This window comes from Callorhinus ursinus, unplaced genomic scaffold (assembly GCF_003265705.2).
Source record: "Callorhinus ursinus isolate GAN/ISIS: 27379988/994484 unplaced genomic scaffold, GSC_fseal_2.0 scaffold2, whole genome shotgun sequence".
NCBI lineage: Eukaryota > Metazoa > Chordata > Mammalia > Carnivora > Otariidae > Callorhinus > Callorhinus ursinus.
This window is the reverse complement of record NW_027397064.1, coordinates 77,982,109-78,009,792: the sequence shown is the minus strand read 5'-3', so window position 1 is coordinate 78,009,792 and position 27,684 is coordinate 77,982,109. Positions and strand designations below refer to the sequence as shown.

At 36.3% G+C, this 27,684-nt stretch overlaps 1 protein-coding gene and 1 long non-coding RNA gene across 2 annotated transcripts in view; one reads left to right on the top strand and one right to left on the bottom strand.

Annotated features, from left to right (window-relative positions):
* Positions 1-7,694, bottom strand: part of MMADHC (metabolism of cobalamin associated D) — a 47,647-nt gene extending 39,953 nt beyond the window's left edge. Inside the window, 2 exon segments of the mRNA XM_073884185.1 lie at positions 2,263-2,407; positions 7,418-7,694. Coding sequence (XP_073740286.1) covers positions 2,263-2,407; positions 7,418-7,681 — 409 coding nt within the window. The 5' untranslated portion in view covers positions 7,682-7,694.
* LOC141371071 (uncharacterized) lies at positions 7,633-27,318 on the top strand. Its single transcript, XR_012375693.1, has 3 exons — positions 7,633-7,717; positions 10,211-10,424; positions 26,881-27,318. It is a non-coding gene; the product is annotated as an uncharacterized lncRNA (long non-coding RNA).
* Positions 27,319-27,684: the final 366 nt, after the last annotated feature.

Genomic DNA, 27,684 nt, shown 5'->3' with positions numbered 1-27,684 from the left:
TGTCTGTCAGGTATATTTGTATTCACAAATCATCACTACCTCCAGATTATTCTTCCTGACCCTAACAATCTTCTCCCTATAAGTACAACATTCAACACAAAGGAGGGCTCCAGAGTGCTTGATGTCACGAGTTGAGGAGGCATGAGTTGAGCTACCTTTGAAAATCCTCCCCAAAAGATATAATATCTCCTACCTGCACTTTTCATTTCTCAATCGGTGAGGAAATAGAATCACATATATATATATATATACAGTTGTACACATAGTGTACAACTTCATTTTTGGTGTTGTTTTAATGATGTATATAGTTTTACCTCTGCTTTTGTGTGCATGTGTGGGTGTGATTTTGTCAAAACCAAGATGTTTTCTGAAATTTCTCATTAAGATATCTTGCTTTTGCTGGCGAAAAACTGAAAATCATTACAAAAATGACAAAACAAGCATTCCGTAAGTATGATATCCATAAATTCATACTACAGCATTCTCATACCAGTCAGAATGGCTAGAATCCACAAGTGTTGGAGAGGATATGGAGAAAAGGGAACACTTGCACTATTGGTTGGGAATGTAACCTGGTGGAACCACTGTGGAAAACAGTACGGAGGTTCCTCAAAAAATTAAAAAGAAAAACCAGACAATCCAGAAATTCCACTGTTAGGTATTTACCCAACAAAAATGAACATGGTAATTCGAAAAGATATATGCACCTCTATGCCTACTGCAACGTTATTTACAATAGACAAGATATGGAAGCAAAAGCTGTTTATGGACAGATGATGAATCAAGAACATGTGTGTGCACTATATATACACAGAATGGAATGTTACTCAGCCATAAAGAAAGAATGAAATCTTGCTCTTTGCAGTAACACAGATGGACCTGGAGGATATTATGCTCAGTTACATACAGCAGAGAGAGAACAACAAATACTAAGTGATTTCACTTTTATGTGGAACCTAAAAAATGAACACAGAAACAAGAAATCAAAAAGCCAGAAGAGACTCATAGATACAGAGAACAAACTGGTAGTTGCCAGAGGGAAGGGGAGTGGTGAGATGGCCAAAGTAGTTAAGTGGTTTAAAAGGTACAAACTTTCAGTTATAAAATAAGTATGTAACGGTGACTAAAAGTACAGCACAGGGAATATAATCAATAATTCTGTAATAAGGTTGTATAGTGACAGATTTAACTATGCTTATCACTAATAATGGCACTGTGTAATCTATAAAATTAATAAATTACTACATTGTACACTTGAAACTAACGTAACACTGTGAACTATACTTCAGTAACATAGCCAGTAATTTCCTGGACATAGGCTATGGAAACATTTTTCTAGATATTTCTCCTCTGCAAGCAAAAGAAAAGCAAAAATTAAACTACTGGGACTATACTGAAATAAAATGTTTTTGCACAGTGAAGCAAACAATCAACAACAAAAAAAAGGCAACCTAGTGAATGGGAATATCTGATAAGGGGTTAACATCCAAAATATATAAAGAACTTAACTCAACACCAAACCAAACTAAACCAAACCAAACAAAAAACCTATTAATGGGCAGAGGGCATCAGCAAACATATTTCTAAGGAAAACATATAGTTGGCAGGCACATGAAAAGATGTTCAATATCACTAATCATCAGGGAAAGGCAAATCAAAACCACAATGAAATATCACCTTGTACCTGTCAGAATAGCTAAAATAAATATAAGAAATAACAATGTTAGCAAGGATGTGGAGGAAAAGAAACTCTTGTGTACTGTTGGTAGGAATGCAAACTGTGCAGATACTGTGCAAAACAGTATGAGATTTCTCAAAAAATTAAAAAACAAAGTTATCAAATGATCTAATAATTGCAATACTGGGTATTTACCTAAAGAAAATGAAAACACACACAAAAAGATATACACACCCCTATATTTAACACAGCATTATTTATAATAGTCAAGATATGGAAGTAATCCAAATATCCATCCACAGATGAGGGGATAAAGATGTGGTATATAAATATACACAATGGAATATTACTCAGCCATAAAAAATAATTAAATATTGCCATCTATAGCAACGTGGATGGATGTATAATAGTAAGTGAAATAATTTAGTCAGAGAAAGACAAATACTATATGATTACACTCATGTAGAATTTAAGAAAAAAGAAAAAAGGGACAAAAACAGACTTTAATACAGAGAATAAACTGGTAGTTGCCAGAAGGGAGGTGGGTGTTTTGCAACAAGTAAATCATAGTAACTTTTACTTACATATATCTGGAGGTGCAGGGGCCACATGAGACTCATCAGAACCTGAAGATCCTGCAGTTGAAAAGGCTTTGGGATTGACAACCCTTTTAACTAAAGAGCAAAATCCCGGGAGATAGGAAACCAGTCTGGCTCTATTACAGAGCACCTAAGAATAACACAAAAATTAACATTATTTGTTCTGGATATATGTGTTATACTTACATGGACAATCTCTGGCAAATCCTCACACTGCAATGTATCTTTCAAAACCAAATCTTATTCTATTATTGAGCAACTACCATACAACAAGCATTATGTGTATAATTTTAAAAACAAATCTATTAAAAAAACCAAACAAGTAATAATTTACCTTGTGTAAAAGTATATCGCCTTTCCAATAAAGGCCTGAATCAAGAGTGCCACACTAGAGAGGATAGGAACCTCTAAAAGTTGCCCTATTTGGGAACAACACTAAAAAAGTAGTACAAATAAGATTTTTCTAGTGTTAAGTAAACTTCAACACCTTTAGTACAAAGCTTTGTGCTAAATTTTTTGCTCCTATGTTAATTTCCTGGACTCTGAGGTCAGTTACAACGGGTGAATGTGTAAACATCTTTCATGCAGAAACTTCTAGCAAAATACTTGGGTCAGAGTAATTTGTTTTTTTTTGTTTTTTAAAGATTTATTTGAGAGAGAATGTGTGAGCAAGCGCGTACACACACACACACACACACACACACACACACACACACACACACACACACACAGAGGCATGCACAGGGAGAGGGGCAGAGGGAAAGAAAGAATCTCCAGCAGACTCCCCATGTGCAGCCAGATACAGGGCTTGATCTCAAGACCCTGAGATCATGACCTGAGTGGAAACCAAGAGTCTGATGCTTAATTGACTATGCCACCCAGGTGCCCCGGGTCAGAGTAATTTAATGCAGGGGTTCGCAAACTATAGCTGAATATATTTATTTATATATTGTCTGTGGCTGCTTTCATGCCATAATGGCAGAGATAAGTAGTTGCACAGAGACTATATGGTACAGAAAGCCTAAAATATTTACTTGTATGTCCCTTCACATTAAAAAACAAAAATGCCAACTCTGAGTTTAGTAGAAAATATGTAAGAATAAATTCCATATTATCTGTGCATGCTATTAAAAGATTTAAACAAAAAATCCTTGAGGGAGGAGGAAAAAGTTTCATAGAGAATAAACTAGGTTTTGAAGAAACAGAAGAAATTCGCAGAGAAAAGGGGCATTTCAATGGGTGACTTTCAGGAACAGATGTATAGTCATAAAAGGTATATTCAAAAGTGTGATAAATTCAGTGAGGTTAGATATTTAAAGGAGTGCAGTAAAAAACAAGCTTGAAAGTTAAGTTGTGGGAAATCATAAAAGGCTTCATATTTGACATAGTAAAAGGCTTGTTACATCAAGACAATAATCAGAATTTTAATCTGGAGGCAGGGAAGAATGGAGGGGCAGAATGTTTTTAGGAATGTACCACTTAGGGCAGGATGGACTGGGGTGGGATTAGAGAATGGGGATTGGAGTGGTATTAAAACTACCAGGATGTTCAAATAGTCTAGCCATTTGATACTTTAGAATCATTCCTTTTTCCCTTTCACAAAGTAGTCTGAATTCCAACACGTGTTCTTTTTTTTTCATCATAAGTACAAGAGAACATCCTAACTTGTTTTTCTACCTCTCTGGCATCATTTCTTACTAACTTTACCCACCTTTCCCTTTTCTTTAGTCATATAAAAATATCTGCAACATTTCCCATATTTCTCTACCTTCTTTTATACTGCCATAAGATTTGTTCTGCTAAAATGCCCCTTTCCCTCTCCTTCTAGGTCTAGCAAATTTCAACTCTGTCTTCAAGACCCGGATAAACAGAACCTTCTTTATGTATCTCCTAAGTATAAGACCTGTCTCCAGAGTACTCTAGCCACCTGAAAATTTAAGTATCCTTCCTTGGGTCAGGACCCAACCTGCCCAAAGAGATAAATGTGATAATTATTAGATTTTAACCTACTAGACAAACTCAGACTTTTGGGTGATTCTATAATTTAAATTTACCTTTACAAATGAAGACATTTACATTTAACAGAATATGGCTCAGGATCTAAAGGCAATATAAAATTTTAAACTCCAAAAAGATTTGGGGCAAGCCCTCAAAATGTAAGAGGCTCAATAAGAGATTATCTGAAAGGGGCAATAAATATTAAATAGCAAATAATCAACAGATGTTAGTTACTATAGGCTAGGTTCTGTGCTAAGTGCTTTACATGCACTGTTTTACTAATTTCCACAACATACTTCCATATACCATTAAAATTAAAGTATGATTATCAAAATATTATGTGATAATAAATTGCTTGACAAGCAAAAAAGGAAAAGAAATATTATCCAAATTATTTCAGCAATTTCCTAGTATTATTAAGGATTATTTTAACCTGTGAGTGCCACGGCCACTAGATTCTACTTTAGATTTTTTTCCTTGATGGTAAAGCTTTTTACAAAAGTTATAATAAAATGTGCGTTTTGTTGCCAATCTAAGAAAATCTCATCACTGAATTTCATGTTATTTTATTTCTTTATATTTCATTTTAATGGCAAAATAATCCAGTATCTAATTTGTCCACTAAAAGGAATAGCTGACGACAGTGTTAATGTGTCTCAAGTTTCCCCTTTAGCATACCGGGTCCTCAAATTCAGTACTTGGCAGATTTTAGGATATTGGGTCAGCTGGTAAATATAACTAAATATGACAGCCAATAAATAACTCAAAAACTAGAATAGCCAGTTTATTTTAGTACGAGGACAAGTATGATTTTGTGTATGACTACTTCAAACCTAGGATTCTAGACTTGGAAAGATGACAGGTTATTAAAACATAATTTTAAAATCCTTATTAGTATAAAAAGAGAAACTGTCTTCTAGGCATTGTTTTAGGATTAAGTCCTGCTTTTGGTCATGTGAGCAGAAAATAGGGTCTATACCAAAGACTGAAAACTGGTTATCTAGGAAATTCATCCATATCCATCTAGGAAATTCATCCATATCCATCTATAGACATTTTTGTGTGGTCCACACTGTTATAAAAAAATCTGAATTGGATATAAACATTGAGAAATTACAGATTTCACAAAAAAAGTCCAGATTTTCGGCTGTTCTTGAAAACTCAGAAGAGCTGGCAGCACTGGATTCATATTCGCAAATGGCATTAGTTAGCAATAAGTCACCATAGCTAAGGAAAGGTTGCTCCTGTTATACTAGAAATGAAAATTTCAGTTTGTCAAAGTTCCCACCAAGGCATCTTAATTTACTGTCCAGCTTCTGAAGCACAGACATTTATGACTCTTGCTATGTATGCTAACTAGTTGAAGACACACATACTTGCATATTTCATAACTGACATCAGTTCAGTATTTACAATGCATATGAACACAAATTTTTAAAGTATATTTTGATATTAAAATTTATTCCATATGAACTTCTAACAATTAAAGGATTTATGAAAACATCTTTCAAAATATTCACCCTGCTGAACTAATTCATTTAAATCAAAATAAAGCCAGGTTAAACATTAGAATTCTATTCTAGTTACTTTGAGAGTACCCCATGCTTCTTTTACAACATTCCCTTTCTGTGGTTCTGGCTAAGTAAAAATTCATGTTAAAATGGGTCCAGGACTAGTGGTCTACTTTTATGACTTGTCCCTAAAGTCACGTAAATAGACAGACTCTTAACATATCATGTTCAGTTACAGGAATATTATCCTAACTATTGCCATATTAATCCTAACACAGCTTTTGATTAAACGACCACAACTTAAAGAATCACATCTAAATACTGAGTGTGACATTCAAGGCTATTACTCGATTTCAACTCCATAATCCAACCTTATTTCCCCCTAATCGCTTTCACATATCCGACACTGCAGAAGGCAGAAATTACTTCTTGATTTTTGAAAGGGAAGGTGTCTCTAAATATGTCTGTTCTTCCATTCAAATGTCCGATTATCTAAATCCCACCATCTTTCAAAACACAAATTAAATGCTTCTCTGAAGAAGGGATCCCAAACCCCTTATTTCTCCTCTTCACAAAGCTTTGAATCTGCATGCAGCTTTGTGTAGCTTAATTGTAGCTATTTCATGTATGTCTACTGTCCCCTACTATGAAGTCCTTATAGTAGGATAAGTCTAAACTGGAGACTTACAATCAGTATTTCTGGTCTATGTGAATCATATCTCTTGCTCTCATTCTGTAGGATTTGGAAGGTTACTTGCTAGACTGAAACTGTTTACAAAACCTTCAGTTTAGCCACCAAAGAAATAAAAAATAGCTTAAAAATAGATTCTAAATATTTACTGAAAAGTCTTTTAAAAATATTGAAAAGATGTTGGCATTGAATTTATTTCCAAAAATGAATTTGTAGAAACAAGTACACGAGTGTCGTAGAAAATCTTTGTGTTCAAACTACCTTCAAAGCATGCCAACATAATTTCATACCCCTTGCTTCCCTTGACATTTTTTCATACACTACGTCTAAGCACGAGAAACATGCCACCAATGCCATCATAATCAAACCCATCCCTCCCTTTCCTAACAAGTTCCCAAACCACTATACTGCTTAAGAGACTGATTTACTCACAGTGGCCATTTCCAGCGGGGAGGGCAGATGCAAAATATCTTTGCTTTCGTAAAGTTATTCCTGAGAACGGACAAAACAAAACAGGCTAGTGACCGATTAAGCTCTAACAACACACAACTCGGGTAACGTCCACTATCTCACTATGTGTCGCTCACCACGATCGAAGTCCAAGCTCTCCCCATAACCCAAGAAGGCTAGAAATGGCCCCCAGCCCCTACAGGGCACACATCCCTGCCCAGAGGAGGCCGGGCAGTACCCAGCCCTCCCGGTTTGGGCCGCCAGCCCCCGCCCCGAAAGCAACTCGGACCAGATGAGGGCGGGGAACGAGGAGCCGGTGGCCGAGAGAGAGTTCGAAGCAGGTATTTTAACACAGGACAGGGGGGCTTGACAACAGCTCCAGACAGGGGTTCCCTCGAATGGAGCTGAAGGTGAGGAAGCGAAAAACAGCCAACAGACAGTGACAGAACTAGGGAGAGCGACAGGGACCCTGTCGCAATACGGGCAATACCGAGTGCTGTGGCACCAAGAAGACGGGCGAATTTGGAAGGGCTAACGCGGGCGGAAACCATCCCTACCAGCCCCGCCGCCGTCTCGAGCGGTCCCAGATGCTCACTTTTTCCGCCGTCAAAATGGCTGCGGCGACGGCCTCAGGGGTGGTGTCGAAGCAGGCAGTGACCAGGCTGAAGAAGTTGCTTCCGAAAGCATCGATGCGAAGGATCGTCGAATTGATGATGCGCACGCGCACTATTGGCCCGTAGAGCCTACCTTCCATTGGATAGTCGCTGGCAAACACGTAGGAGGAGAAAAGGTGAGGTGGGGTGACGTGGAAGGAGGAGTGTTCCTGATCTGGGTTGAGGGCTCATTTCGTTTCTTTCAACTCATTGATCCATTTGAAGATTCCTCAACCCTAAGGCTTTCTTACTGCCGCCAAGAGATACAATCTTAAGTTCTTTATTTATATCATTGTAGTTTTTTCACGAATCACTGTTTTTGAGCATAGGGCACTTAGGTTTTTCTATTTGTGTCCCAGGCCCTTAATAGGCTCAATAAATATATAGCAAACGATTTATTTATAAACAATATAACATTTTCATTTGTCAATTGTTTTTTAATTAACTGAAGTCCCTACTTTATTCATACCAATATTTCTGGGTAGGTAATGTTAGGCAAGTTGGTCTCTATGTTTTCATTTCCTCACCTGTAAAAGGGGAAAAATAATAGTGCTTGCTCCACACACTGTAAGGATTAAATGAGTTTATATATAGCTAACACTTATATAGCATACACATGTACACACACACCTCGGAGCTTGGGAGTCACAGAAAGGCTTCTAAGAAAGGACCACTGAGCTGAGTGTTGAAGTTACTTACAACTCGTTTTTTCAGGCCTTGTAATTTTTCTTTGGTTTACTTGTCCAGGTTATATAAGAGGATTTCTGGTTGAATGATGATTGTAAGCTTTTTGAGATCAGGAAGCATATGCTATTCATCTTTGCCATGATAGAAATCATCTGTCAGGTACAGGTGGGAGATAAAAGGAGTCGGTGGTCGGTATGGCAAGAGGCTGTCAGGAGTAACTTCATAGCAGAGGTGATGCTTGTACTGTGTTTTGAAAGATGAATGGGTGTTTGCCTGAATGACAAGAAAAGATGTGGAGGGGTGAGGACACTTCAGGCAAAGGGAGCAGTGGGAACAGAGCTGTGGAATCTGAAACACTGTGCACATTTGGGGAGATCTATAAGTAGTCAAGGGAATGAGTTTGGCATGGACAGGGGCCAGATCATAGCCTTCGATGTAGTACTAAGATAGATGTAATCCTGGAAGCAATGAGAAGCAACTGGGAAGATTGAAGCAGAGTCATGGCATTATCAGATTTGTATCTTGGGAAGGTCTTGCCATTTAGAGGATGGGTTGGAAGGGTGTGTGAAGATGACTCCTAAATTTTTGACTTAGGATATTTGGTGAATAGAGTTGCTTTTTCTTTATTGGGAATTCGGTAATATTAATATTTGTGGAATGTATACTATGTGGTGGCACTTGGATAGGGATTTTCACATTATTTGTTTTAATTCTCATAACAATATAGAAAATAGAGGTACTATTTTCCTCATGTTAAATATGAAGAAGAAATGAAAGCAGAAAGAGGTTAAGTATATTTCTGAAGCTTCCAGGGCTGGACTTAAATCTAGGTCTGTTAGGTTCAAAAAGTGTTCTCTTTCCCGCATGTATTGTCCTCCAGGAGAACAGGTGTTTGGAGAAAGATGAAGAGTTTGGTTTGGGATATCTTGGGTTTTAAGATGTCAAAGGGCATTCATGTGGAGTTGCCAATAAGTCATTTGAAAGTAGGCCTATTGCTCAGGAAAGTGGTTTTTGTAGGAGACAGAGATTTGAGGGTCCTTGACATATGGGTAGTAATTCAAGCCATGGGAACCCCTTAACCTGAAGTTCAACAACGGGCTTTATGGGAAGGGAGAAAGGTCTGTGACACTCCTGAAAATTTATGCAAATTTTTGTATATTTGTAAGTAGATTCATTTTTTTTCCATAGGGAGAGCGTGCATAGCTTCTTCAGATTCTTTTTTTTTTTCCTAAGATTTTATTTATTTGAGAGAGAGAATGACAGAGAGAGAGCACATGAGAGGGGGGAGGGTCAGAGGGAGAAGCAGACTCCCTGCTGAGCAGGGAGCCCGATGTGGGACTCGATCCCGGGGACTCCAGGATCATGACCTGAGCCGACGGCAGTCGCTCAACCAACTGAGCCACCCAGGTGCCCGATTCTTAAAGAAGTTCATGACTGAAAGTTCAGGAACTACTAGTGTAGAGTATAAAAGAAAAAGGGCAAAGTCAGAATACTAGGAAATATTAATTAAAGGGGTAACAGAAGAAAATCTAGCAACAGAGACTGGCAAGTTTCAGTCAGAAAGTAGAAGGAAATCAGGAGAGAGTATTCTAGACACCAAGAATTATTGCTATTATTGCCCCATATTATTAGATGCTACAAAAAGATCTTATTGAGGTTCATCTTATTTGATAAATCCAGCAACAGTGACTTTGCCAGAGGAATTTCTGTGGAGTGGGGTGTGTGTGTGGGGGGGTGGAATTTTGATAACTGTGTATTCAGAGGATGAAACAGAAACTTCTTGAGGACAGAGACTTTATATGTTTGTTCACTGTATTCCTGGGACTTTACTGTATTCCTGCCACAGAAAGGTGATCAATAAATGAGTGTTGAATAGATGAAGTGTGGATCATTAATAACAAACTACTATTAACAACAGCTGCTTTTTGTTGTTCTGTTTCCAGGCTCCATACCTCCATAACATCTATCTGTCTAACAACTGGGCTGGGAGAGTAGTAGTGTCTATACTGCGTAAGTGAAGAAACTGAGACTCAGGCTAAGCAAACTGCTCGATGCCGTACAACTACATGTAGTGGTGAATGTGAGACTAAACCTTGGATTTGTCTGGCTCCGAAATCTCTATGCCTTCCACAACAATAAAACTCAGAAGTCAAAGAGGTGAGTAGCTGTCTCTCAACTCATTTCATTTTCCACTTGTCTATTTGCCTTCTCCCTTTCACTCTGTCTTGGATTGTTCTTATTCTTCAGAGATAGAGGAGGACGTTCGAAGAACTGTAAAAATTAATCCATTCACCAGATTATGAGGTTATTCAGAGACCAATATGTAATCCTTGGGGGTTTTCTTTCTCATCTCACTCTTAGAGCTGCCTGCATTGATATTTTTTGGTAAACATATGGCTTCCCATTTATTCTAGAGACACTAATTCTCAATAACAAAAGATGTATACTTACGCAAACTAAGGAATATATAGTAATCACTAAGTGCTCAACTTGGCAATTCTGTTGTATAGCAGCTAGTTCTTTCTGTAAAGACAGTAGGATTATAAAACCAAAAGACAAAATGGACTATTTTCTGCTCAGCCAAGCATATCTAAAGCACATTAGAAGTTTGAAGACAATATTTTATGTTATTTTAAAAAATGCTACATGGAACCTGGTTAAATTAAATAGAAATTTAAAAAAGGGTGTGGATAAAAGTAAAAATCTGTGAACACTTGGTTTTTATTATTTGACTCAGTCACAGAACTCAACTATTAAGAACACATCTTTTTAAGTTGCCCACACCAGTGATGCACTATCTCTTTAGTATTTGACACATTAAGATAGACATATATTTTAGCGATTTCTAGAAAACTCAAGCTTTTCCTGGAAACATCTTGTATCTTCTAGCCATCTATTGCTAGGTGGCAACACATGAATATTATAGAGAGTGAATGACGTGTATCTCTAGGACATACTGGAAGAGAGGCCTTCTATTTAATATTTTGGTTTTTAGTTTGAATGTGATGCATACAATCCCTGAACTTTAATTGTGATATTAGATATAACAATTATCTATCTGCTCATCTCTCTGCCTCCCTGTTATTACAATGGCGACCATGATATTATCTACTTTTTTAAAAGACTTTATTTATTTACTTGAGGGAGAGAGAGAGAGAGAAAGAGCACACACATGAGCTGGGGGAGGAGCAGAGGGAGAGGGACAAGCAGACTCTGTGCTGAGCCTGGAGACATGGGGTTCAATCTCAGGACCCTGAGATCATGACCCGAGCTGAAATCAAGAGTTGGACGCTTAACTGACTGAGCCACCCAGGGGCCTTTGATAGTGTCTACTTTATAGATATATTTAGAAGATTATATAAGATAATCCATGTAAAGGATTTAGCACAGTGAGTGCTAAATTGCACACTAAGTGTGCAATAAATGTTAGCTGAGATCATCTTTGTCGTCGTTATCAGCATTATCATCATCGATGAACTCCTCTGAACTTTATACTTATAGCTTTGGTTTCCATATATGTGCACAGTGCTTGTGGGGATGATACAATAATGTTCTCTTACATGAGATTGACCAGGAGGAGGAAAGGGATGGTAGCACTGGGGCTTCTATAATGTATATTATCCCAGATGATAATCAGAATCTATGAGGGGTTTAGGAAGCTGCATTTTAAGAAATTCTTCAGGGCATTTTTATGAGAACTAGAATTTGAGGACCATAAGTAAAAGATAAAAACTGTGCTAGGGAGAAGGGTAATACGCACTGTGAACACCAGCTGTCACTACTCTACAATTTAAAAACAAACCTCATCCTTAACAGCCAGTGGGATTATTACAAGAACATTCTCTAAATTTCAAATGTAAAGATCTAGGGAAACTGAACTCTGAGTTGAACAAATTTGGATTTTATCAAGAGTGTCTGGGACATATAAATGGCTTACAAAGTGTAGCGGTTGGGTATGTGTGAATAAACCTACATCAGGAGAATGATGTCTCACTGTACTTGGGGAAATAAGTGAATGTTCCGTGCTTTAAAAATCAAAGTATGTAAGACAGCTCAGTGACTCTGAGAATGTCTTCATTTTCCTGGCCTTATGTCACAATGGAAAGTCTTGTGTAGTATCCACACGAACATTTTCCTAATTTGTAGACATTGCACCATGGGAGATTTGGATTCAAGTTCTGGCTTTTTTGTACAGTTTCATGTGGATCACCACGACAAGTCCTTAACATCTGTAAGCCTTGAAACAGGCATAAAAATAACCACATAAGGATTGTCATTAGGAGAATCCAGATAATATAATAAATGCAAAATGTTTCATATTATTTGAAGGCTTACAATGTTGGGCCTTTGCTTTGATACTGGTCTCTGGAACCCCACCAAAGCAACCATTTTCATAAAAATGACTCCGGTTCTGCTAGGAGCCTAGTTATTTTCTCCAACAAGGTCTTTTGTTCATTCCAAGTAGAGTTGCCTGATTAAATACAGGGCACTCAGTTGAATTTGAGTTTCAGATAAATAAAGAGTAATTTTTTAGTGTAAGTATGCCCTAAATTTTACATGGCAATCTGGCACATCTAACTCCAAGGCAAACTAAGAGAGCTGTCCTGTATTCATGTGTCTACACCCATCTAATTGCTCACATCTTCTATTTTGCCTAGTACAGAAAAAGTTCGACTCAAAGACAGTAATGTAGGTCTAAAATGCTTTGAGAGAATTTATTGCCATCTAATAGCTTGTATCTTCAAAAATTTGTCACACTTTCTGTCTAGAAATGGTATGCTTGGGCTTATACTCTAAAGACTGGTTGGAAGGAAATGGGGTCTCTGAAGTAAATTAATCCTTGGAATCATTTTACTTTTGTTATATTCTGTTATTCTGTTGGGTTTTGATTATTCATTAACATCTCTTTCTCTTTCCCACTGTGTGGTTGTAGGAGTAGAAGGAGGGAAAGGGTGAATCTACAAAATGAAACAGTTCTAAAGTCACTCAAATGTTGGTATTATGAACAATTTGGATGCATTTCTGATACAACCCTCTCTTTCCAGTTATATCTCATGCAGCAAATAATGCTATCAAAATGTATGCACTCTATAGACATCCATTATAGAGTCTACACCCCAATAATAGAGAATAGTGAGAAGGAATGATGGGGAGTCAGATATATGCTAAATGTGAAGAAAGAGTCATCCTGGGGTGCCTGGGTGGCTCAGTCGGTTGAGCTTCTGACTCTTGATTTTGGCTCAGGTCATGATCTCAGGGTTGTGAGATCAAGTACTGCATGGGGCTCCATGCTGGACGTGGAGCCTGCTTGGGATTCTTCTCCCCCTGCCCATTTCCTGCCTCAGAGAAAGAGAGAGAGAGAGAGAGAGAGAGAGAGAGAGAGAATCATCCTGGGAATAGTTTGCAGTTTCAAAGTACTTGAGAACAATCCACAAAATGGGAGTTTAACTACAGTCAAATAAATTCATTATTACACTTTCACTGGTATGCCCTGAAGTAGAATGAGGAATCACACTAGGAATCCTGATGTGGTGAACAGCCAAGTCTAACAGGAAGCCCTTGGAAGGTGACTGCAGAAAAATGCCACCTTTGGGCTCAGTCAGCATTAACGTGAACCTGCCTGTGGACACTAGGTGGTGCTATACGACAATGTGACGATATGAGAATTTGTGGTGCATATTTTGAATTAGCGGGGGATGAGTTGTGAAATGGGTTTTTGTTTCCTGCTGTTAATGCAGAGCCTTTCAATTTATGGTATAATGTTCTCTCAGCTGTGATCTTATGAAACTTCAATAGGGACAGGAACCATGTCAGATCCACTTCTGGGGATTTCCTTTTTTTTCTTCCATTTTGGGACTGATTACTTCACACTTCTGCAAAGTATTTAGTTAGTCTCATCAGGCATTCAAACTTGATACCTATATCCAAATTTAGATACTGAGATGGTGAAGCTGCTTAATTGGTATTTGGGGCCATTAAAGGGAGCCAGGAGAGCAACACTGCACTGAAGTGCTTTGAGCTGTGAATGAGGGTAAGCCTGTATTCCTGGGCTGTGTGTTCCTGTCAGTAAGAACATTTGCCAGTCTGCTGACAGATTGCAATGGGAATATCCCTTGGACACACTGAAGACCCAGTGCCCTGTCATTTGAGCAGAGCAGACACTTTACCAGCCCACAGGAGTATCCGTGATTATATTACTCTAAGCTTCCAGTTTTCTGTTATATGGTATGATGATATTTGGTGGCATCAGTGATGCATGTTAATTAATTGCTTAAAGAAGCTTTTGTCTTTTAAAAATAAATAAAAAATTGGATTAGGTATATTTTTTCTCTATTTTAATTTTTATTGATATTTCTGAGTTCCCAGGAAATTGTATGCATAGCATATGATCACTGAAAAAAATTTTCTCTTTTGTTTTGGGAATTCTCTGCACTCCCTCTGGTATTTATGCCCTTTTTCCTGCCTGACTAAAACAGAATAATGTAGTTAGAATTTGGGGGAGAAATTTATCAAGCCTATATTTTCAACAAAAATCTGGGATTCAAATTAATTTTTATGCCCCAATTTATAACGCTCCTTCCCCCTTTTCACATTCAGCTTTATCTTCAGCTATCTTCTGGCATTACCTGCCTTTAGCTAAGCAGACTGCTTATTCCCACCTGAATTTTCCTTGTCTTATCAACAGCTGGTATTGCCCCTCTTCTCTCTCTCTCTCTTTCTCTCTATGACTAGTTTTTCAGTATTCAGCTCCAAAGCATCTCCTTCATGAGGCTATGTTTGGATAAGACACTAATCTTCTCTTTTCCTAACTCATATATAATATTACTCAGGTTAGCACATAATTATTACCTAGTCTCAGTTGCTTTCTAATTTGTTAACACACATGCACACACACATACGCACACAACTAACTAGATTATGAGCTTTTTGAGAATGAGGTCTATACCTCAATGACATCTACCGGTATGGTGCATATTGTGTATACATACTCAACAGATGTCCATCTTTTGTCTGTGTCTATGATCCCAGAGGCAAAAGCATAGTAGGTATTCAATAAATATTTGTTGAAACAGCTGAAACATTGATTTAAACTACTCTGTTGAAGTACTAGATCTCTGCTAATATTAAAAACTTGGTAGACATCAGGATAGATCTTGCAAGAGCTAGCTTAAGCCTTATCTCTTCCATGAGAAATTCCCAAGGTCAGTGCAATCCTCTTTTCTCCTCCTTGTCCTGATTTCTCCTTCTGAGTCTGAATTACTAAATTATCATATATCTATTGTTATCATATCTACATTGGGTGAGTGCCTAAGGTACGCATTTGTAGAATGGGGTTAATAATGGTATCTACCTATTATGGTTGTGACAATTAAACAATTTGATATATATTAAGTACTTAGACCTTTTCCTGGTGTATAATAGTTGATGGATTGTGGTGGTTTTTATTATTATTATTACTATTATTATTGATATGAGGATAAGATTGTTCATTGTTTTCTGTGCATAGAGCCTGTCCTACCAACTAGATTATAAACTCTTCAAGAGCAGGCATCTTCATTTCATATTTTAGGATCTGTAATGTTTCTTTTTCATTCCAGATGTTGGGAATTTGTGTCTCCTCTTCTTTTCCTGATCAATCTGACTAGAGATTTATCAATTTCATTGATTTTTCTCCTAGTAATAGTTTTTGGTTTCATTGTTTTTGTACTGTTTTTGTGTTTTTAATGCCATTGATTTTTGCTCTTTATTATTTTCTTCTCCCTGCTTGCTTTTGGTTTAATTTTCCATTGTTTTCAAATTTCTTAAAGTAGAAGCTTAGTAAATACGTTGAGACCTTTCTTTTTTTCTAATAGAAACATTTATTATAATTTTCCTTCTAACCTTTGCTTTAGCTACATTCCATAAGTTTTGATATGTTGTGTTATTTTTATTCAATTCAAACTATTTTCGATTTTTCCTTGTCATTTCTTTTTTATTCGTGAGTTATTTAGAAGTGTGTTGTTTAATTTTCAAGTATTTGGGGGTTTCCCAAATATCCCTTGTTGATTTTTGTTTTAACTCTCTTATAGACATAAATCATACTTTATAAGATTTCAAATCTCCTCAATTTATTGAGACATTTTATGGAACTGAGTATGATCTAATTTGGTAAATGTTCAATGTGTGCTTGGAGAATTTGTGTATTCCTTACTCTTGAGTATAGTATTTTTATTTTATTTTATTTTTTACTTTTTTAAAGATTTTATTTATTTATTTGTCAGAGAGAGAGAGAGCACAAGCAGGGGGAGCAGCAGGCAGAGGGAGAAGCAGGCTCCCTGCTGAACAAGGAGCCTGATGTGGGATTTGATCCCAAGACCCTGGGATCATAACCTGAGCCAAAGGCAGATGTTCAACCAACTGAGCCACCCAGGTGTCCCGAGTTTAGTATTTTTAAATATCTTTTAGGTGAAGTTAGTTGATAGCCTTGTTCAAATTTCTATGTCCTTCAGACTTTCTGACTACATGTTCTATTAGTTACTGAAAGAGAGATGTCAATCTCCAAATATAACTAAGATTTGTCTGTGTCTCCTTTCAGTTCTGTCAGTTTTACACTTTGCATTTGGAAGTTCTATTAGTAGATACATACATGTTTAGGATTATTATGTCTTGTTGATGAATTAACCCTTTTCTTATTATGAAAACTTCTTTAGTCATATGACAGTATGATTTCATATGTTAATATTTCTTGTTCTGAAGTATACTTTGTCTAATATTAATATTGCCACTCAAATTTTCTTTTGATTAGTATTAGTAGGGCATATATTTTTCCATCCTTTTAAGCTACTTGTGCCTTTATATTTAAAGAGATTTTCTTGTCTTTTTTTTTTTTTTTGGTTCAATATGGCAATCTGTCTTTTAACTGAAATGTTTAGACTATTTATGTTTAATGTCATTATTCATATGGTTGGATTTAAATCTTCCCATCTCATTGTTTTCTATTTGCCTCACCTGTTTATGTTTCTTTTTTCCTGTTCCTCTTCCTTTTATGGAGATTAATTGACTATTCTTTATAATTACATTTTATTTCCATTGTTGTATTTTACCTCCTTGTTTTGCTTTTTATTATTTTCTCTTGGGTTGACAGTATGTAACTTATCATAGTCTAACTTCAACTAATATTATATCTTTTTTTAAAAAGGATTTATTTAATTATTTGAGAGAAAGAGAGCGCATGCATGCATCTGTGCCCAAGTTGGGGGGAGGGGCAAAGGCAGAGGGACAGAATCTCAAGCAGACTCCCTGCTGAACCCATAGCCTGACTTGGGCTTGATCTCAGGATGCAGAGACCATGATCTGAGCTGAAACCTGAGCCACCAAGGAGCCCCGGTATTGTACCTTTTCATGTGTAGTATAAGAACTTTACAATAGTATACTTCCATCTCTTTGCCCTTGTGGTATTATTGTCATATATTTTATTTCTACATGTATTATAAATTGCAAACTACATTATTACCATTTTTGCATTAAACAGTCAATTATATTTTCAATGTAGTTTAAAAAATGAGAGAATTGTCTTTTATATTCCTCCACATATATATCATTTCTGGCTTTCTTCCATCCTCTGTGAAAGTTTAACTTTCTATCTGGTGTTGTTTTTGTTCTGCCTAAGAAACTCCTTTAACGTTATTGGAGTGTAGTTCTATTGGTGATGAATTTTCTTAGTTTTATTCATCTGGAAATGCATATTTATTCATCATTCTTGAACGATATTTTCCCTTTGGAAAGAGCTGTAGATAGACCTTTTTATTTATTTTTTTCTTTCAGTACATTTGCTTGCATAGGTTCTGATGAAGGGTCTGTGGTCATTCTCTTTATTGCTCTATATGTAATGTGTCACAGTGTGTCTTATTTTTCTGGATGATTTTAAGATTTTTCTTTTCATCTCTAGTTTTCAGCAATTTGATTATGTTGTGCCTTTACATGCAGTATCCTTCTGAGGATTCTACTTGATGTTTTCTGTATTTTTTTTTTTCCCGTTCTGGCTTATGGGAAAACAAATTATTCCTATCCTCATGTGAGCCACAGGGTTTTTCTGACTATTTTCTTGTGGTTCTTTCCCCAGCCTTGGGCTGTTTCTTGTATGTATGCACAGATAAGTATCCAAAGTCTCAAGTGGACCCCACTGTAGATCTCTGGAATTCTTTATGCAGCTTTTTCCTCTGTGGCACTATGTTCCACAAGTTCTACCTTTCTTGGTTTACCTAAATTCTGATCTCTGCCCCTTTAGCTCGGTGAAACTGCTTGACTCTGTGTTATTGCCTTGAAACTGCCTCCAGGAAGTGGAGAATGTTGAGGTCCCGTTGTCTGTTTTTTTCTTCTCACAGAGGTCATAATCTTATAATGCCTCTACTCTAATGTTGGTAAGCGATTGTTTCCTGTATTTTTTATGATTTTCCAGTTTGTAACATGGGGTGGTGATGGTGCTATATCCATCCTTTTTATTCCATTTTGGCAAAAGTGTCTGGATATACTGAGGGAGCTTGAAGGTCATTTTTGCTTCTTGATGTGTTGCTGCTAAAGACCAAATGAACCCCACAGAGTTTATGATAGAGGAGAATAGCCCGCAAATTATTGATAAGACCCACTTATGTATATGTCGTCCAGTAGTTCATCTAAGCAATGATAAACAAAAGGATCACAGCTTCTCTGAATTAGAAAGTTCTTTGAACCGTACATCGACTGTAGTGGAAAAATATGAAATGTAGCATCCTTTTGTCCTGCAATCTCTGCAGGGTCTTAGAATTCTAGAGTATTGCTTTCCTTATTTCATGTGGAGTAAGTGAAGTCCAATGAGGTCATTACCTTTCTCTCGGGCAGACAGTTGTCAGGAGGAGCCAAAGTAGAGCTAATATGCCAACTACTGTAAGAGTTCGTGTATTGGTATAGGTTAGTGAAAAGCAGCTTTAATCTTCCGACTTCAAATTAGAAGATTGTATGTATAACTTCCTGCTGGATAAACACTTTATTACCTTTCAATTCATTTTGTTTAAAAACCTCTCTTCCTTGAATTTTGCTCTGTTATATTGCTTTAGCTTTGGCATAAGTCCCTAAAGATTCAGTGCAAAATTTAGTATCTAAATCTTCCTTAAAAAGAGCACAGCATTTTTATGAATGTAGTAATACCATACAGAAATGATATAGAAGTACACACATGAATATATGTATATAGATAGCTTCAGACTCTATAAAAGGATTATAATTTTAACATTTTCTTTTTATTAGTCTTTTAAAGTGTCTTGAGTTTTCGAATAAAATTACTCTCTATTATTGTGCACTTAGAGATATTTTTCCAGGCAATAATATGTAAATTCTTTGCTTCTTCAGAGTTTGCTATGGTTTTCCAATGTTATGTGGAATAATACATTTGGAGGATTTTTCTGTTTTGTGGCAGTTTTAACTATCTTTAAAAAAATAGTTCAAATCTCCAGTTACAATATCATAGTGTTAAATAACTTTTTTAAATGTTCTGCAAAATCATCTCACGATTAATAAAAAAAATTTCTGTTGGTCCGTTGCAAACTTTAACCATGATTCTTAATAAATTTCTCCTCAACTAGAATTTATAAATACTAATTATAATGAATCTGCTTTTCTAAATCAAAGGAGCCATTAAAAACAAATGGTTCAATTACAAGTTTATTTTAAAAATGAATGAATAAGGAAAGCTTTTCAGCCCCTTAAGAAGCTATTGCTCTTTTTACAGAATGTCATGAAAGTAATCAGTCTTCCTTTGATTAGGCTTATGCCTTCTCTTTCCTTCAAATTTCTGGAGACTCTTCACTTGCTAGGGAAAAAATTAGAAAGCTGTGCGGGCAGTGGAGATTTACAGCTAAAGATTTCTGAAGGATTTGGTGATAAAGAAATAGGAATGACTCAGATAGCCATTGCATTCAGAATTTCAGTGTGTGGGCTATGCTTCTACAGTCTTACCATGAGCTAGTCCTGATGATTAAGTGTTAGATTCTAGGTTTATATATAGGTAAGGATGAAGATTTTAGTATGTTTAACAAAAGCAAATACTCATAAACAGAAAGAATAGTGAGATTTTCAGTAGCTTTCATACTGACTTGTTTCTCTACATTTTACTTGACCATCCACCAGCAAACATGGACAGATGATATAAAGTTTTAATTGTGTTAAAGTGTTATGTTTTCTAAATGAATCATGGATCACTACATCAAAAACTAATGATGTATGGTGACTAACACAACATAATAAATTAAATTAAAAAATATTATGTTTTCTTGCATGTTATATTGAGAATAGTTTTTCTGTGAGGAGAATGTGTAAGCTGAATTGCAAAAAGTAGTTCAAAATCTTTCAAGATACTTTCTTCACTCTAGAACTACATCTGAAGAAACTTTTACGTAAAATTAAGGTCAAACATTTTCATATTGCCTGACTGTCAATATATAATCACTTTATAAATAAGCACTTAGGTAACTGATTTACCATAAACTGTTTTCTTTAGCATCTCTTGTATGTTCAACATTATGTCATAAGTATAGGGATACAGACTGTTAGCATATACAAAGTCAATGAAAAGAGACATTCAAATGAAAAAATTTTTTTTTAAAAAGATTTCATTTATTTGACAGAGAATGAGGTCATAAGTAGGTAGAGGAGCAGGCAGAAGGAGGGGGAGAGGGAGAAGCAGGCTCCCTGCTGAGCAGAGAGCCTGATGCGGGGCTCGATTCCAGGACCCTGGGATCATGACCTGAGCCAAAGGCAGATGCTCCATTAAATGGAGAATATATTTAGAACTGTATTTGTCTTACTACTCTGGAGGATATTGATTTAATGCCACCTGCCTTGACTATGCTCAGTCCACTTCTGGTCTTACCTACCTCCCACGATAGCTATTTGATTAGGTAAGTAGTCAAGGCTTATATTTTTGTGACTATGTAATTGTTAATTTTGGATGAGCTAAGTAGTGTACCATGATCAGTTTTCGTTTTCTGAACATTTTGTTCTCTCTGAAATTGATGAGTCTGGTTTTATTGTTGTTTTTGTTCTTTTAGCCTTCTATGATTTTATCACTATCACGGACCACACTCTTCCCTAATTGTGGAAATACCGTCTCTAAACTTTCAGGCACATTAGGTTTCTATCAGATTCAGCTTCTTGAAGGAATCTCTCCTGCTACCTTTCGCTTGCTCTGATCTTAGAGCAGTTACTCTCTAGCTCTGTTGCAAGCTGTCATCCTGGGATTTTCCCTCACAAGCCTTCTCTTTTCTATGTTATATTCTTTGTTTCCTCAATTATGTATCTCCTCCTTATTAGTTTACTCTCTTTTATCAGAGGAACAAGTTCTCCAGTAGCTTTTTGAGCTTTTGCATGGCAAGTAAAATTTTTCGTTTTTGTACCTTTGAAAATGTCTTTATTCTACCTTCACATTTTGTCACCTTTACTGCACATAGAGTTCTAGATTGCAGATAATTTCCCCTCAAAATTTTGAAGACGTACTTCCAGCGTTCTCTTGGTCATTGTGATTCTTGAAACTTTGTAGGAAAGTCCTTTCTCCCTCCTTTCTGGACCCTTAATTAGATTGTTTGTTTTTTCCCAACTGTCTTCTAAAATTTCACAGTGATGGTATTTGTTGTGTGGCTTCATTTCCTTTGTACTCACTTCACTCTTTCAATCTGGAAACTCATGTCTGTTAACTTTGGAAAATTTTCTTGAGTTTTTTCTTTGATAACTTTCTTCTCTCCATTTCCCTTTGTTCTCATTGAATACCTAACATTCAAATGTTTGACTCCTTGTCTTCTTCTAATTTCATTATTTTTCTTTTGTATTTCTATTATTAAACTTTTTATCCTATTTTTGAAATATGTCCTTAGTTATTTTCTTCCAACCCTTATTAAATTTTTTTATAAGTATGGCAATGAATAATTAGACTAAGAAAATAAAATTTAGAAAGCTGACACATACTTTAAAGGTAATACCTTTTGCCATATTTTGCAATAATATTTATTAGTAATTTGAAATAATAGTAATTTGCATTAATAAAGATCACAAAGAGAAGTCAAGTATATTATTTTTTTATTGGCATTGATTATCAAATCCAGCAGTCACTTTATTTATTTATTTATGTATTTTAAAGATTTTATTTATCGAGAGAGACAGAGAGAACATGAGCAGTGAGAGAGGCAGATGGAGAGGGAGAGGGACAAGCAGACTCCCTGTTGGGCTTGGAGCCCAACAATACAGGGCTCCATCCCAGGACCCTGAGACCATGACCTGAGCCGGAGTCAGATGCTTAACTGACTGAGCCACACAGGCACCCCCAGCAGTTATTTTATTATCTTCTTATTCGGTTGCTTAGCAGCATTTGAGATTGTTGACCATTCCCTAATTCTTAAAACACTTATTTTCTTCTCTCAGCCTCAGTGACACCGTGCTGCTCTGTCTTTTCTTCTATTTCACTGGTTGATCCTGCTCAGTATCTTTTGCAGTTGAATCCCTAGGGCATCTGATTTTTTTTTATAGCAGCTTTATCGAGTTATAATCCATATACTATGAAGTTCAACCTTATAAACTATATGATTCAATATTTATTGTGTATACACAAAGTTGTACAATATCCCTATCTAATTTTAGAACATTTTAATCAACTCCAAAACAAACTACATACCCGTTAGCAGTCACTCCCCATTATTCTTCCCTTTCCAACCCATAGCAACCACTAATCTACTTTTTATCTTTATGGATTTACCTATTCTGGACACTTCAAATATAATAATATAATTTGGAAAAAAATTAAACAACATACTTCTGAACCACCAACAAGTCAAAGAATAAATCGAAAGAAAAATTAGAAGATATCTGGAGACAAATGACAGCACAACATACTAAAGCCAAGGGGTGTACCAAAAGCAGTACTAAGGGAAACTATTAGTGGTAAGACTACATTAAACAAGAAGAAAGTTCTCAAATAAACAACTTACCCTTACATCTCAAGGAAGTAGAAAAAGAAGAACAAATTAATTCCAAACTTAGAAGAAGGGAGGAAATAATAAAGATTCAAGTAGAGATAAATAGAGAATAGAAAGTAGAAATAGAAAAAGTTAATGAAAATGGGAATTGGTTTTTTGAAAAGATACTCAAAATTGATAGAGCTTTGGCAAGACTAAGAAAAAAGAGAGAAGACTCAAATAAAATCAGACATGAAAGAGCACACATTACAACTGTTGCCAGAAATCAAAAGGATCTTAAGAGATTGTTATGAACAGTTATACACCAACAGATTAGATAATCTAGAAGAAATGGACACATTCCTAGAGAAAAATAAAGGATCTATTTCTAGAAACATACAACCTAACAAGGTTGAATCAGTAGTCAAAAACCTTCCAACAAAGGAAAGCCCAGGACCTGGAGGCTTCACTGGTGAATTCTACCAAACAGTTAAAGAAGAATTAACACCAATCCTTCTCAAACTCATAAAAAATTAAAGAGGAAGGAATACTTCTAAGTTCATTTTATGAGATCAGCATTACTCTAACACCAAAATCAGATAAAGGTATCACAAGAAAACTATAGGCCAATATCCCTAATGAATATAGATATAAAATCATCAACAAAATACTACCAAAATGAATTCAACAACAGATTACAATGATTATACACCATGATCAAGTGGAATTTATTCCTGGGTAGCAAGAATGTTTCAACATACAAAATTTGATTAATGTGATATACCATATTAACAGAATAAAAGATAAAAATTACATGATCATCTCAGTAGGCTGCAGAAAATGGGTTTGACCAAATTCAACACATGTTCATAATAAAAACGCTCAACAAACTAGGAATAAAAGGAAATTCCTTGAATATAATAAAGGCTGTATATAAAAAGTTCACAGCTAATATCATACTGAATAGTGAAAAACTGAGCTCTTTCTCTTAAGACCAGGAACAAGGAAAGGTTGCCCACTCTCACCACTTGTAATCAGTGTAGTACTGGAAGTCCTAGCCAGAGAAATTAGACATGAAAAATAAAAGTTGTTCAAGTTAAATTATCCTTGTTTGCAAATGGCATGATTGTATAGAGAAAACTCTAAAAAGTCCATTAGAAAAAATTGTTAGAACTAATAAAGGAATTCAGTAAAATTTCAGGATACAAAATCGACATACAAGAATCAGTTGCATTTTCATACACTAACAACAAACTATTTGAAATGGAAATTAGGAAAACAATCCCTTTACAATAGAAATAAAAAGAGTAAAATACATAGGAATAAACTTAATCAGGGAGTGTGAAGACTCATACGCTGAGAACTAAAAAAAAACTGATGAATGAAATTAAAATAGTCACAAACATGTGGAAGGCATCCTTTGTTCATGGATTGGAAGACTTATTTTTTTTTTATTTTATTTTATTTTTTTTTTAAAGATTTTATTTATTTATTTGAGAGAGAGAGAGAATGAGAGATACAGAGCACCAGAAGGAGGAGGGTCAGAGGGAGAAGCAGACTCCCCGCCGAGCGGGGAGCCCGATGCGGGACTCGATCCCGGGACTCCAGGATCATGACCTGAGCCGAAGGCAGTCGCTTAACCAACTGAGCCACCCAGGCGCCCGATTGGAAGACTTAATATTAAAATGTCCATACTACCCAAAGTGATCTGCAGATTTGTTGCAATCCCTATAAAAATTCTAATGGTATTTTTTTACAGATACATAAAAAAAATAAAAATTCTTATGGAATCATGTAGCACTCCGAATAACCAAATCAAACTTGAGAAAGAACAAAGCTGTAGACATTATACTTCTTGATTTTGTAATATAACACAAAGTTATACTAATTAAAACAGTATAGGAGCACCTGGGCAGCTCAGTCAGTTAGGCATCTGACTCTTGGTTTCAGCTCAGGTTGTGATCTCAGGGTCATGAGATTGAGCCCTGAGTTGGGCTCCTTTCTCAGTGGGGAGTCTGCCTGAGATTCTCTTTCTCCCTCTCCTTCTGCCCCTCCTCCTACTTGTTCTCTCTTTTTCCCCTCAGATAAATAAATCTTTAAAAAATAAACAGTGTAGTACTGGCATAAAGACATGTAGACCAATGGAGCAGAATAGAGAGTCTACAAATAAATCCATGCATGTATTATCAACTAATTTTCAACAAGGGTGTCAAGAATACACAATGATGAAAGGATAGTTTCTTCCAACAAATGGTGCTGAGAAAACTGAATATTCACATGTGAAAGACTGAAATTGGACTTTTATACCATACACAAAAATCAACTGAAAATGAATTAGAGACTTAAAAGTAGGACCTGAAACTGTAAAACTCCTAGAAGAAAATATAGGGGGAAGCTTCATGACTTTGGTCATGGCGATGAATTTTTGGATATGACACCAAAAACACAAGCAGCAAAAGCAAAACAGACGATTTGAACTACAAAAAACTAAAAAGCTTCTGCACAGCAAAGGAAACAATCAACAGAGTGAAAAGGCAACTTACAGAATAGGAGAAAATATTTGCAAACCATATATCAGATAAGGAGTTAATTTCTAAAATATGTAAGGAATTCCTACAACTGAATAGCAAAAATACCCCTAATATACTGATTTAAAAATGTACTAAAGACTTGAATAGGCATTCCAGAGAAGAAATACAAATGGCTAACAAGTATAAGAAAAGATGCTCAATATTACTAATCATCAGGAAAATGCAGATCAAGCCATGAGGCATCACCTCATACATGTTAGGATGGCTGTTATCAAAACAAGTACTGGTGAGGTTGTAGAGAAATTAGAACCCTTTACATTGTTGGTGGGAATGCAGAATAGTGCATTTGCTATGGAAAACAATATGGAAGTTCCTTTAAAAAATTGAAATTAGAAATATTATATGATCCAGCAATTCTGCTTCTGAATATTTATCCAAAAGAATTGAAATGATCTCGAGGAGATGTTAGCACACCCATGTTCATTGAAGCACTATTCACGGTAGCCAAGATGAGCTACCTAAATATCCACTGACACAATGGATCCAGAAAATGTGGTACACACACACACACACACACACACACACACACGTATATATACATACAGTGGAATATTAGGTTAAAAAAAGGAAATTCTGTAATATGTGACAACATGGATAAACCTTGGACGTTATGCTAAGTCAAATAAGGCAGTCACAGAAGGATATATACTACATGATTCTGCTTATGAGAGGCATCTAATAGTCAAAGTCATAGGATCAGAGAGTGAAATATTGGTTGCCAGGGGCCGCATGGAGGGGGAAACTATGAATCAACAGGTATAAAGTTTCCATTATGCAAGACGCATAAGTTCTGGAGAGCTGCCGTACAACGTGCCTATAGTTAACAACATGTACCCTTAAAACTTGAAGAAGGTGAATCTCATGTTTAGTGTTATTACCACAATAATAATAAAAATGTCCATTTGCAGATATAAAGAGAGTGGAGGCTGGCAGAAAGGATTGTTTGCTGATTTTGGAAAGTGTTGCAAATGTTTGATTTGGGGGTTCTGTCTCATAAGAACCACCAGGGACCTTTGAGTGGGATTGGGCTTTGCTAAGTCACTTTTATTTACTTCTTTTTCCTCCTAGTTGGAACACTTGACAAGGAGAGGAGAGTGGAAGGAGAACTCAGCACCTGGGCTGCTATGTCAGAGGCCTCAGATTGTGTTTGAAATCCCAGGATCAGAAGATACTTTTTCAGATTATCCTATGTATCAGAGTCCAGCCAGAGAAATAAAGGTCATTCTAGGTCTCTCAGTGGGTGAAATTTAGTCCAGGAAACAGATTACACAGGTGACGTGGGAACTTGAGGGACTGCAGTTGGGGTTTCCAGGTGGGAACTAGAACTGTAGAAGGAGGGTCTATTGGCAAGACCTATGACTTGTGGAGACATCATCTGAGACAGAAGAAGAAAATTACCTACTTATTCCCTTCCTCCTGCCCTTCATCTCCCAGTGTTGTCTCCCATATGCTAAAGCTAAAGGGCAGAAGAGCCTGGAAAAGTTGCTCCCTGAGATTGAGAGCAGGGCAGGACAGGGCAGAGAAGAGCACAAATAGGCATGGAAGGGGCACATTTATTAAAGTTTATAAAATTGAGATTGTGTGAAGTAATTTATTTCCCCTGTCCCTCTGACATGTTCCATAACACACACGCTCACTAGCTGGCATTTTTAGCACATGTTTGTACATGTGTTTGTGCATATGTATCTTAGATCTTCGTTGAGTTTATATCCTAGTCGTGAGAAGAGTGCAGGGTGGATCATTTTAAGATTACATGTAAAGTGACAGCTAACACTCTTGTTTTCAACTGGCACTTAACACTTAACATTTACATAATGCCAAAACATCTGGTCTTTTCCATCATTCCAGGCATATCATTAGTCCAGTTGATTG